The 11,956-nt window shown below is 44.1% G+C and overlaps 1 protein-coding gene across 28 annotated transcripts in view; it reads right to left on the bottom strand.

The window, feature by feature from the left end:
• The window catches only part of LOC118423973, a 115,639-nt gene that overhangs the window by 59,886 nt on the left and 43,797 nt on the right, over positions 1 to 11,956 (bottom strand). For 24 of the 28 annotated variants that reach the window (XR_004832153.1, XR_004832156.1, XR_004832155.1 and 21 more), the window contains exons 61-81: positions 11,723 to 11,891; positions 11,103 to 11,257; positions 10,029 to 10,828; positions 9,449 to 9,544; positions 8,822 to 9,068; positions 8,283 to 8,553; positions 7,632 to 7,819; positions 6,842 to 7,203; positions 6,409 to 6,561; positions 6,072 to 6,215; positions 5,349 to 5,493; positions 4,109 to 5,199; positions 3,833 to 3,979; positions 3,546 to 3,690; positions 3,294 to 3,421; positions 2,661 to 2,837; positions 2,039 to 2,336; positions 1,551 to 1,894; positions 1,136 to 1,288; positions 816 to 959; positions 82 to 226 (exon numbers count right to left, since the gene is read on the bottom strand). Coding sequence is in view for 22 of the 28 variants with exons in the window: in XM_035832320.1 (XP_035688213.1) it covers positions 82 to 226; positions 816 to 959; positions 1,136 to 1,288; positions 1,551 to 1,894; positions 2,039 to 2,336; positions 2,661 to 2,837; positions 3,294 to 3,421; positions 3,546 to 3,690; positions 3,833 to 3,979; positions 4,109 to 5,199; positions 5,349 to 5,493; positions 6,072 to 6,215; positions 6,409 to 6,561; positions 6,842 to 7,203; positions 7,632 to 7,819; positions 8,283 to 8,553; positions 8,822 to 9,068; positions 9,449 to 9,544; positions 10,029 to 10,828; positions 11,103 to 11,257; positions 11,723 to 11,891 (5,502 nt within the window). In the remaining 6 variants the exon portion in view is untranslated. The remainder of the gene's footprint in view (positions 1 to 81; positions 227 to 815; positions 960 to 1,135; positions 1,289 to 1,550; positions 1,895 to 2,038; positions 2,337 to 2,660; positions 2,838 to 3,293; positions 3,422 to 3,545; positions 3,691 to 3,832; positions 3,980 to 4,108; positions 5,200 to 5,348; positions 5,494 to 6,071; positions 6,216 to 6,408; positions 6,562 to 6,841; positions 7,204 to 7,631; positions 7,820 to 8,282; positions 8,554 to 8,821; positions 9,069 to 9,448; positions 9,545 to 10,028; positions 10,829 to 11,102; positions 11,258 to 11,722; positions 11,892 to 11,956) is intronic. The other 4 variants (XM_035832322.1, XM_035832334.1, XM_035832337.1 and 1 more) reach the window with 4 other exon arrangements.

Genomic DNA, 11,956 nt, shown 5'->3' with positions numbered 1-11,956 from the left:
AATGGAAGTAAAATTAAAGGAAAATATGTTGAAAATGTAATTTTGCATCCTTTTTTCTTCAATATCACTGCCAGTTCTCACCTCCACAGCCGAGGATCTCTGCCTGGAGAGCGATGTTGTCGTTCCAGGTCACTGGGTGGATCTGGATGTACTGAGCTGTGATTGGTCGGCTCAGGTCCAGCAGGTTGGTGACTGGAGTGGTGCTGTCGCTGTTGGCAGGGAAAGTCTGAAAAATGCAATGATGATACAAATGTAAATGTTAATTCAATAACAACTATAATCAATAGACATAACTTGTAGATTAAAAAGATACTACTTGTGACACCAGCATTCAGGTTGGTACATTCTCAAATCTAACCCATCTCCACTATTTCATCCTGAACTCCAACAAAATAAGCAGCATTCAGTCCGGCACACTTTCGAATTGGACCCAGCTCCTAGCCCTAATCCTAGAATCAGCAAATAAGCAGCATTTAGACTGACGCAATTTCAAATCTGCCCCAGCTTGATAAGTTCACCCTGACACTGTTTAAGTTGTTACAGTAATAACGAAGTTAGCAGACCCTGTCATAAAACCACTTCCATCGGATCCTTTTCTTCTATATACATCTGTAGTACGTTTATCAATTAACTAGTTCTACATTGTACATCAGGCATGTCTTCTCCTATGTTTTCAAAGCAGACCAAAGATATGGTAAATAAAGCTTAACTGTGCTCTTTAGTAAGATGTCATACATGTACATGTACATACATGTATTTCTATGTGATGATGATGACAACATTTAGTAGATTGAATCAAGAAAAGGCCAACTTACCACAACCTTGCCATCATCAGTGTATGGTACAAAGTTGACACCATCAGTGCTGAAGGTGACGTAGTAGGTGGTGACAAAGTTGGTGGTTTCTGGCTCACCCTGGGTGATGAAACCGGTCACGTGGACAAGCTCTCCAAGATCAACCTGGAAGTTGGAGAATAAACACAATAAATAAATGTTTTCAAACATTTCTGACTAAATGCTTGACATGCGAAATAAGTCAGGTTATGAGCCTAATAATGTATACTATCTTCTGTGGCTAAAATCCTTGAGAAAGACATAAATTGATTTATCAAAATTGTGATTTTAGTTGTCTTTACCTGGAGGTACTGAGTCTGGTCATTGGTGACTGGCCTCCAGGAACCAGTTGGGTTGTTCAGGACACCGTCCTCAGGCTTGTGCTGGTCATCCAGGTGAGAGGAGGCAGTGATCTGGTCTGGCTTGACCAGGCCGTTCTCCAGACCCATAGGCTCCTGGAAATAGGTATGGTAAGATTTAGAATCTGAGATTTTAAAAATAAGGCAATGTTGATACATGTATCTAGTAGCAGACAAACTATCAAAACACACATTCGGAAAAAATAGATTTCAATATTTCTATTTTGACACAATTACCACACAACTGGCTTGAGACTTTCTGGTGTGTTAACTTATAGATAAACACTGCATTTTACCTCTCCATTTTCAGTTTGCCTCTTACCATTACACACACATTAAGCCAATAAAAAAAACGTACCCTGCATGGCTCGTTGTTTGCAGCGGTGGTTGTGACTGGAGTGGTTGGCTTGGTCTGGATGGTGGTTGTTCCAGGTGTAGTCACACCAGCTGTAGTTGTGGGCTTCTCAGTCACAATGCTGGTCTGAGTAACAACACCAGTGGTGGTTGTCTGCTCAGTCACCACACCAGTGGTTGGCTTGCCAGTGGTGGTTGTCACCTGGGCAGTGGTGGTGGTCTGGCCGATGGTGGTCTGGGCGGAGGTCTGTGTCACTGGCTTGGTGGTTGTTTCTGTCACAACAACGGTGCTGATTGGCTGTGTCCCGGTGGTGGTAGTGTAGAGCTGAGTTGTTGTTGGCTCGTTCACTGAAAGGGGGAAGAAACAGAGCTGTAAGGACTTGGTCATTGGTACAGTTGCTTACTGCTTGAACACATCCGTCTGAAAAGTATGCAATATGGAAAAGAGAAAAAACCTGTGGCAGAAACGAAGCTGCACAACCATATACTGACCTCTGCAGCCCAGAATCTCCAGCTGCATGCTGGGATACTCGTTGTAGGACTGAGGGTGGATCTGGACGTACTGTGCCAGGATTGGTCTGCTGATGGACACCAGGTTGGTGACAGGTGTGGTGGTGTCAGTGTTGGCGTTGAAGACCACAGGGGTGTTGGTGTCATCAGTGTATGGGATGAAGTTGATGCCATCAGTGCTGTAGTAGACAGTGTACTCGGTGACGTACTGCTCAGGTGTGTGCTCGGGACGGCCCTGAGTGATGAAGCCGGTCACCTGGACAAGCTCGCCAAGATCAACCTGTAGATAAAAAAAACAGTTAAATCAGTTGTTGGTACATATGCCTACATACAACACAATCTTCATGAAAAACAATTTCACTAAACTTCTGTGGCATTGCTGTTCTTTTTTTTTTACAGCAAATGTACTTCGCTAAAGATTTAACATCTCAGAACTGTTTAGTGTGTTTGTGCAGTCATAATGTAGCCAAAGTCTTTGTTGTACAAATTTCATCCTGAGTACACAATGTCATCTTTTTACCATACGTTTCTCAAACATGTTTGTTTCACTCACTCACTCTCACACACAAACACTTGCTTATTTTTCAAAAGTGTTTGTAATCACCTGGAGGTAAGGGTTGACATCATCAGGAGAAGGAGACCATGCGCCGGTTCCGTCCACATTGGGCAGGTTGTTGAGGATGGCCTGCTCGGGACCATGGCTAACGATGGGGTCTGGGTACACAGAGGAGGCAGTGATCTGCTCCGGCTTGATCTCACCACTCTCCATGCCGAGAGGCTCCTGGTTAACAAGAGCAAAGACAATCAGAAATGCTTACAATTACAATATAAGTTGTACATTTTATGTAAAACACAACATGTAATTGACAGGTCTGTACTAAGATCACATTGCATTGCAAACTGGAGATTTTAAACAGTTTTTGAAACAGACAGCAATGATGGTCAACCAAAGGAAATGGAAAATGTCCCATATTCAAATTTGGAAACAAGACTTGTGAAATCCTTTGAAATTGACATTATCCCCCTACATGTATCTTGGTTAATGCATAAATGTCTTAGAAGCATTTTTGCTAAATGATTGTGTACATTAAAACAACAGGACTGCGGTGAGCGAAATAGACCCATGGAGGTGACATTGCTTTTACAAAAAATGTTTCCACTGTATTTTGCTGACTACTGGTTACCATTTTAAAAGGGAATAACATGTAGCTATTAAGCAACATAGATTGTACAGTACCTGGCAGGGCAGAGGTCCAGCAGGTGTGGTGGTTGTTGTGATCATCGTGGTTCCAGTTGTGCTGACAACGATGATTGGAGTGGTAGCCTGTGTGGTGGTGCCAACTGTGGCTGTGGTGGTGGTAGGCTCTGTCATGGCAAAACAATATCATTAACAGGCTTTGTCAATCACCATTATACAAGTTATTGCATGGGACACAGTAGTGCAGGTCATCAAAATTCAAGTGAATTATTCTGGATGTGAGATACTCACCCTTGCAGCCGAGTACCTCCACCTGCATGGCGATGTCCTCATTCCAGCTGGTTGGGCGGAGCTGGATGTACTGAGTTGTGATTGGGTTGTTCACATCCAGCAGGTTGGTGACTGGAGTGGTGCTGTCACTGTTGGCTGTGAAGATCTGATAAAAAGAAGCGAAAAAAAGAAATTGTTAGTAAATTCAGTTTCTGTCTAGCACGTGGAAATATTATCTTTTGTAGTGAAGTAAAGAATTCAGTAGGACAGTTATAACAAAATATCCTAGACTCAGTTTTTCAACATACCACAGGCTTGTCAAACTCATCAGTGTATGGCTCAAAGTTGACACCATCGGTGCTGAAGTAGACAGTGTAGGTGGTGACAAACTCGTTGGTCTCAGGCTTGCCCTGGGTGATGAAGCCGGTCACGTGGGTCGGCTCTTGCAGGTCAATCTAGTAACAAGGGGAGGTGAAAGCAGTTTGTTGTGGTAACCTATAAGACTAAACTCGAAATGAGCTCGAAATTTCAACAATTCATAAAGGTGTATGATATAATATGCCATGACTAATGACAAGTATTACCTGGATATACGGGTTGACATCAGTGTCATCAGGCTTCCAGGCACTTGGGTTGTTCAGGACACCATCCTCAGGCTTGTGCTGGTCATCCTGCTGAGAGGAGGCGGTGATCTGGTCTGGCTTGATCTGGCCGCCCTCCATTCCCAGAGGCTCTGTGCAAACCTCATTGTGCGCTGCTGTGGTGGTCACAGGAGTTGTGGGCTTGGTGACACCAGTGGTGGTGGTCCCTGTGACAATACCAGTGGTGGTGGTGCCAAGAGTTGTGCCGGTGACCAGAGTGCTCTGAGTCTCCGTTGGCTTGATGGTGGTGGTGTCAATGACAACACCAGTGGTGGTGGTGCCAGTTGTGCCAGTGATAAGGGTGGTCACAGGAGTGGGCTTGGTCGTTGTGGTGCCAGTGACAAAACCAGTGGTGGTGGTGCCAGCAGTTGTGCCAGTAACGAGAGTGGTCTGAGGCTTGGTAGTAGCAGTTGAGCCAGTGGTGGTAGTGCCAACAGTGTCAGTGACAAGAATGGTCTGGGTCGCAGTTGGCTTGGTGGTAGCCAGGGTGGTGGTGCCCTCAGGCTTGGTTGTCTGTGTCTGTGTGATAACATCAGTGTATGTCACAGGCTGGGAAGAGGTGACGGTCTGGGTCTGGGTGACAGCCTGGGTGGTGGTCTGACCGGTTGGCTCAGTGACAACACCAGTAACGGTAACAAGTGTACCAGTTGTGTCTGTGACCTGGATGGTCACTGTTGGAGTTGGCTTGGTGGTGCCAGTCTGGGTGGTAGTGCCAGGCTGGGTCTGTGTAACAGCACCAGTTGTGGTTGTCTCACCAGTGATACCCTGGGTGGTGGTGCCGGGCTGGGTCTGCGTGACAGTGCCAATTGTGGTTGGCTTGGTGGTCTCCACCACTCCAAGGGTGGTGGTACCAGTTGTCTCGGTGATAGCACCAGTTGTGGTTGTGCCAGGTGTCTCGGTGACCAGAATGGTGGATGGCTTTTCTGTGGTCTGGATAGTGGTACCCAGTGTGGTAGCAACAGGTGTGCTCATGGTGGTAACGACAGTGGTTCCAGGGGTGGTCCCTGTGCTGGCAACTGTAGTTGTTGCGGTCACTGTGGAATAAAACAAAACAAGTTAGTAAAAGTTATTTAGTTGTAGTTGAAAGGTATCATCCTGGTCAGAATGGAAATAAAAGAAAAATAAGGTGAAAAAGTCATATTTCATCCTTTTTTTTGTGTTCATTATCAGGAGCGGTTCTCACCTCCACAGCCGAGGATCTCTGCCTGGAGGGCGATGTTGTCATTCCAGGTCACTGGGTGGATCTGGATGTACTGAGCTGTGATTGGTCGGCTCAGGTCCAGCAGGTTGGTGACTGGAGTGGTGCTGTCGCTGTTGGCAGGGAAAGTCTGAAAAATGCAAAATGATAAATTCAGTAAGAACTATAATCAATAAAAATTCCTTGTAGACGTCTAAATATACCACTAGTGACACCAACATTCAGCTTGGCACATTCTCAAATCTACCCCATCTCCGCTTTTTGATCATGAACTCCAACAAAATAAGCAGCATTCAGACTGGCACACTTTCAAATCGGTCCCTGCTCCTAGTCCTAATCCTAGACTCAAATAAAATCACCAGCATTCAGACTGACACATTTTCAAATCTGCCCCAGCTTGATACATGACCCTTACACTGTTAAAGTCATTAATCTATTAACAATCATAACGAAGATAGCGGACTCTGTCAAGAAACTATTGCCATTGGATCCTATTCTTCTACAATGTATATTCATCTGCAAGTTTGTCAATTAACTAGTTCAACATTGTAAGTAAAGCATGTATTCCCCTACGTTTTCAAAGCACTGACAAAAGATAACTTTAAGGTAAAACAAGCTACATCAAGTTTTTTAGTTGAAACATTGTGACGCATATTTTCTCACGCTTGACGACAATTAGTAGATTGAATCAAGAAAAGGCTAACTTACCACAACCTTGCCATCATCAGTGTATGGCACAAAGTTGACACCATCGGTGCTGAAGGTGACGTAGTAGGTGGTGACAAAGTCGGTGGTTTCTGGCTCACCCTGGGTGATGAAGCCGGTCACGTGGACAAGCTCTCCAAGATCAACCTGAAAGTTGAAAGAGGAGAATAAACATGATAAATGACCATTTTGCAAACAGTCCTGGATAAAAGCTTTACATTCAGAATTCAAAGGTTAAGAGATATAAATAATGTATGCTGTCTTCTGGGACCCCAAAAAGGACTTACAAGTAAGTCTTTTCGTTTTGTTTTATCAGAATTGTGATTTTAGTTGTCTTTACCTGGAGGTACTGAGTCTGGTCATTGGTGACTGGCCTCCAGGAACCAGTTGGGTTGTTCAGGACACCGTCCTCAGGCTTGTGCTGGTCATCCAGGTGAGAGGAGGCAGTGATCTGGTCTGGCTTGACCAGGCCATTCTCCAGACCCATAGGCTCCTGGAAATAGGTGTGGTAAGATTTAGAATCTGAGACTTAAAAAAATAAGACAATGCAGATGTCTTATATCAGCCGAACTTTCAAAGCATACACACTCATACAAACCACACACATACACAAACCTAATTTCAACTTTGTGAACAAAAATACTTTCTTTGACACAGTTAACAAACAAAAGGCTACAGACTTTCCAGTGTGTTGACATAAAATTTGCCTTTTACCTTTACATTTTCAGTTTGCCTCTTACCATTACAAGAAAATGAAAACAAAAAGGACTTACCCTGCATGGCTCGTTGTTTGCAGCGGTGGTTGTGACAGGAGTGGTTGGCTTGGTCTGGATGGTGGTTGTTCCAGTGGTAGTCACACCAGCTGTGGTTGTGGGCTTCTCAGTCACAATGCTGGTCTGAGTAACAACACCAGGCTTGGTTGTGGTTTGCACACCGATGGTGGTAGATGGCTCCTGAGAGGTGGAGGTTGTGAAAGTGACGACCTCATCTGTTGGTGTGATCTCACCGAAGGTGGTGGTCACTGGCTTGAGAGTGGAGGTCTGAATAGTTGGGGTGAGGGTGCCCGGCTTGCCAGTGGTGGTTGTCTGCTGAGCAGTGGTGGTCTGGCCAGTGGTCTGTGTAGCTGTGGTAGTCTCTGTGTACATACAAGCATGGAAGATGATCAATAAATCTGGAGCAATGTAGTAAGTCACTAGAACCATTAATTTTTCAGTTTGCTGGAGCTTTAAATGTCTTTTAATCATAATGCACTGTCTCTGTCTCAAGGTCTTGCATTACAAAAGTTAAAAAAACTTTTTGTCTACAGGTATGATGTCATCTTCCATAGCCAACAGACTACTACTGTAGGGTCACAGTAGACCACAGCAGTCTATATTACAGGTATAGTGGAGTGTGTTCCTCTGCCATACTCTTGTGTGCTAAGCACAGGAAGCAGTATGCACCATTTTTGAAGTCTTTGGTATGAGCCCCTGACCTTCTACATGTAAGGCAAACACTGTACCCTAGACCATTGCACAGGTGGTGTTGTTATTATGAAAGACTAACTAAAAAGTTGTTTCTCACCTGGTCCACAGGCACAGTGGAACCTGACCACGTAGTCCTCACAGTCACTGTTAGGAACCATGGAGTTCAGACAGATCAGACCGAGGGTAGGGCTGCACATGACAGCACTGCCCTGGGATGGAGCAGTCATGGTGGCAGCTTCCAGACACTCCACATCATCAATCATCTCAACTGGACAGATGCTGTAGCTGTTGGGCAAAAGATATCAGGAATATGATCAGTATTCAGTTTAGTTTGTCAACCTCCTCTTTGGAGTGCTTGTGAAGCTATTCAATATTCTACACTAGGAAACAGTATAATTTAAATCTTTGTACTATTTCAACACTCAACAGTCAGAGGTAACTTAATACATGTACTTGATGTTGTATCTAAGTTCATCCAACAGACAGGTCGTTTTTAGCTTTATTTGGTCATTTGATCATACCTACATGTAAGTTTGTATACCAGCTGCACGTCATTCTTTTATTTGATTCCTTGTTCATTTTTGTGTAATTATCATTATCTTTTGAACTGAACTGAACTTGACTTTGTTATTCAGTGTTTGTAGCGTTGTATGTGTGTCCTTATTTTTGTTTATGTGTAAGAGTGCTTGCTTTCTGTCTAATCCTCTTTAAACAAATGAAAAAAATACAATAAAAAACAACAACTTACTACTGACGAAGTGCCTCCAGAGTTTCGATGTCACCACCGTTGTTGTTAGTGTTGGGACGGTCCATGTTCATGTATGGTGTCCAGTAGGCCACGTTCTCCAGGCAGAGGGGTGGCAGGGTGACAGCTGTGGTGCCCGGTGTTGTCGGGACGGAGGTGACCTCTCCAATGGTTGTGGTGGAGACAGGCTTGGGGGTGGTCTGCCCTGTGCTGGTCTGTCCAATGGTGGTCTGAGTTGCTGTGGTCTGGGCGGTGGTGGTCTGTGGAGTGGTGCCTAGCATTTGGAAACAAATGCGAAAAGTTATGAAAATACATACAAAGTACAATTATTACTAGTAGATACTGTTACGTATGGATTTCAAAACTATCACAAAAGTCTGTAAATTAGTAGTCATTACAAGCCCAAAAAACGTACTACCCAAATTATGGTAGGTAGAAATCATGTGTTTGTATACAAAGAACTAAAAATATCCAAGCAACATGAAAATGACTATGGTGGAATGTTGGCTGTATCAACTATGACGGAAGAAGGTTTCTCTCACCGCTGCACAGACAGTAGAAGCGGATCTCGTAGTCGTAGCAGCCGGTTGGCTGGTTAGCAGCGTTCAGACAGGTCAGGCCATTGGTGATGTCACAGGTGACCTGCTGACCGGTGTTCTGGGACGGGATGCCCTGGCCATTACCCATGCTCATCTGGCACTCAACCTTGGTGATCATGTCATCCTCACAGAAGATGAACTGCTCACGGATCTGGTCCAGGGTCTCGATGTCACCAACATCATCTGGAGACTGAAGTTTGACAAGAGGGTTTAAAATCATCTTTAATTCTAAAAATCCTAGCCCTTTGTCTCATGACCCTTCGTTAGATGGGTACTAGCAAGGAAATGCCTTGGTGCATCAGACTTTGTAAGACATTCTTAATTAAAGATTATGTATGTCATTATCTATATGTAAAAGAGGAAATATTTAATGTGTTAGGAAATCTATTGGAAAGAAACAGCTGAACCAAGTACAGCCACTAAGTCTTAACAACTTCTGCTGATGACACTAAGAACAACTACAAGAAACCTAAGTATTTCAGGACACGTAAAGAAATGAGCGACTCTTTCTTGTGAACAAGGAAGCAAAAAAACAACAACATGCAACTGATAAAAAAAGCTGTTACCAACCTGGTTTGGCTTGTCCAGGTTGAACCATGGAGTGTAGCCATCCTGCAGACACTGAGGAGCGAAGGTGGATGCTGGGGTGGTTGTTGTGGAGAACGTCTGTGGAAATGTGAAAAAAAAGTCATTTTGAGCCTTCATGAGCATTAAAAAAAGAACACAGAACCCACAAACTATAGAGAAAGTAGCGTAAGGGCTCTTTGTCTTCCTCTGCTTCCAATTAAGTAGTCAAACCCAACCTGCCCAGATAGAGCTAACACTGGTATTCAAGTAGTCTCTTTTTACAATTATAACAGTTTCACTGTTCATTGTCACATGTTCCCTATGCTTCTGTACATTTGTACTTGGAATTAGCCTCCAGGCATGAACTTGTGTTCAAATGCATTCCCCTTACCAACTCTGACTCATAGTCACATAATGGTGAACCAGTAACAACAGTTTATGATAATCATTTTGAATATTCCTCAGTAACATCATTGCCCTTTTTTAATCAAATTGTTTTGTACTCTGTTACTATTGTGTGAAAAACCTCTTTGAATGGCATTTTCTTGAAGTAAGGAGTGAAGTAATAACAAGTGCAGCTTACCTGGGTGATAGGCTTGGTGGTTGTAGCCTCCAGAGTGGTAGTCTCCTCAGAAACAGACTGAGTTGTGAAGACCTGAGAGCTCGTTGTCATGCCAGTGGTCGGCTCTGTGACAACCTGGGTCGAGACTGGCTTGGTGGTGGTGGCTGGTTTGGTTGTGGTGGTTGCAGCCGTGGTTGTTGTCAGGACCTGCACCTCAGTGGAGTGCTCTGTGGTTGGTGGCTGAGTGATGATCTCAGTTTGGATGGTTGGTGTGGTGGTGCCACTGGCAATGGTGGTGGTGGTTTCCCCAGCAGTGGTGAGGGGCTTGGTTGTGGTTGGCTTCTCAGTTGGCAGGGTACCAATGGGCAGGGTGGTTGTAGACTCTTCACCTGCAATGGTTGTTGTACCAGTGACACCGGTTGTTGTCTCAGCTGTGGAGATGGGCTTGGTGGTGGTCGGGTTGGCAGGCACAGTGGCAGTAGCTGTTGCTGTGGTTGGCTTCAGTGTGGTGAACTCAGTCTGTGTCACCGGCTTGGTGGTTGTAACCTCGCTGGTGGCAGTGACTGGCTTCGTTGTTGTCTCCACCACGCCAATGGTTGTGGTAGTCTGCTCTGGCTGTGTGGTGAACTCACTGGTCTGTGTGATGGGCTTGGTTGTAGTGGCCTGAGAGGTGGTGAACTGGCTAGTCTCAGTGACTGGCTTGGTTGTGGTCTGCTCAACACCAATGGTTGTGGTGGTCTGAGAGGTGGTGAACTGGCTAGTCTGAGTGACTGGCTTGGTTGTTGTGGTCAGGACAATAGGAGTAACAACAGTTGTCTCCTCTGTAAAAATGAACATAAAAAAGATTAATTTCACACCAACCAGGACATACAAATTTAACAATAAAATGTATTACTTTATCAGGAATGATTCCACTTTGTTTTTTTGACCAATACACAATATTGTAACATGATACATGTACATGCATGGCATATGACTTGGATTAGATCAACTAAATACTTTTTATAAGTTGAAATTTTGGTAATCAATTCTTGGACTTGCTGGTCTATATAGCCTCTACATATACTGGTACTTTTATTATCTGATGTGACCTACCCCTGCAGAGACAGTAGACCCTGATCTCGTAGTCAGCGCAGGCTGGGATGGGGAACTGCTGAGTGTTCAGACACTGCAGACCGCTGTTGATGTCGCACTTCACGCCATTCTGGCCGGTCTGGTCAAATGGCAGCCCAGTGGCAGAGTCGCGGCACCTAGTCAATGAAAATTAACAGTTTTATGATACAAGTTTGTTCAAATTATAAATATTCAAAGGAAGAAAATGGTAGTATAAATCACATTTTGCCTCATCTTACAATTTACCACTAATAAGAACTTATTGAAACAATACTTTTTGTAGTTATTTTCAGCATTGACTGCTTTCAACATGTTATTGTTCAAGGAAATTCAATGTCCAATGGCCATATCCTAGACGACCAAGTAGAACAGAGTCCTCATAGCTGCAGTACTTGCTCAAATAGAATAAAAGTCTTATTAGGAAATTAAATTTTGTGGTGTCTTGCCTTCTACTAAAGAAGTGATCAAAACCATCATGATGATGGCTTAATCTGTAGCATAAAATGCAGAAACAACAAGTTGTTGAAGGAGTGTGAAATTTTCAACTTGTGGAGAGAATAGCAAAACAGATAACATTACTTATTTTCAACTACAGTACTCACTCAATGCTGATGATGTCCTCGTTGGCACAGAACTTGAACTTCTCCCTCAGGTTGTCAAAGGTCTCGAAGTCACCGCCAGTGGCGGGGTTGGGGTAGAAGGAGTTCATCCAAGGAGTCCAGCCGTGCATCTCATCAGTACAGATGGGGGCAAAGGTGGAAACTCCAGCAGCTGAGAAAGTAACGGAAATGTGTTATGGATATGGTGCGACTGAATGACACTGCTGGTTATGTTGA

The sequence above is a fragment of the Branchiostoma floridae genome, chromosome 10, assembly GCF_000003815.2.
Source record: "Branchiostoma floridae strain S238N-H82 chromosome 10, Bfl_VNyyK, whole genome shotgun sequence".
Taxonomy (NCBI): Eukaryota; Metazoa; Chordata; class Leptocardii; order Amphioxiformes; family Branchiostomatidae; genus Branchiostoma; species Branchiostoma floridae.
The sequence above is the reverse complement of the archived record's forward strand: the minus strand, read 5'-3'. Positions and strand labels throughout refer to the sequence as shown.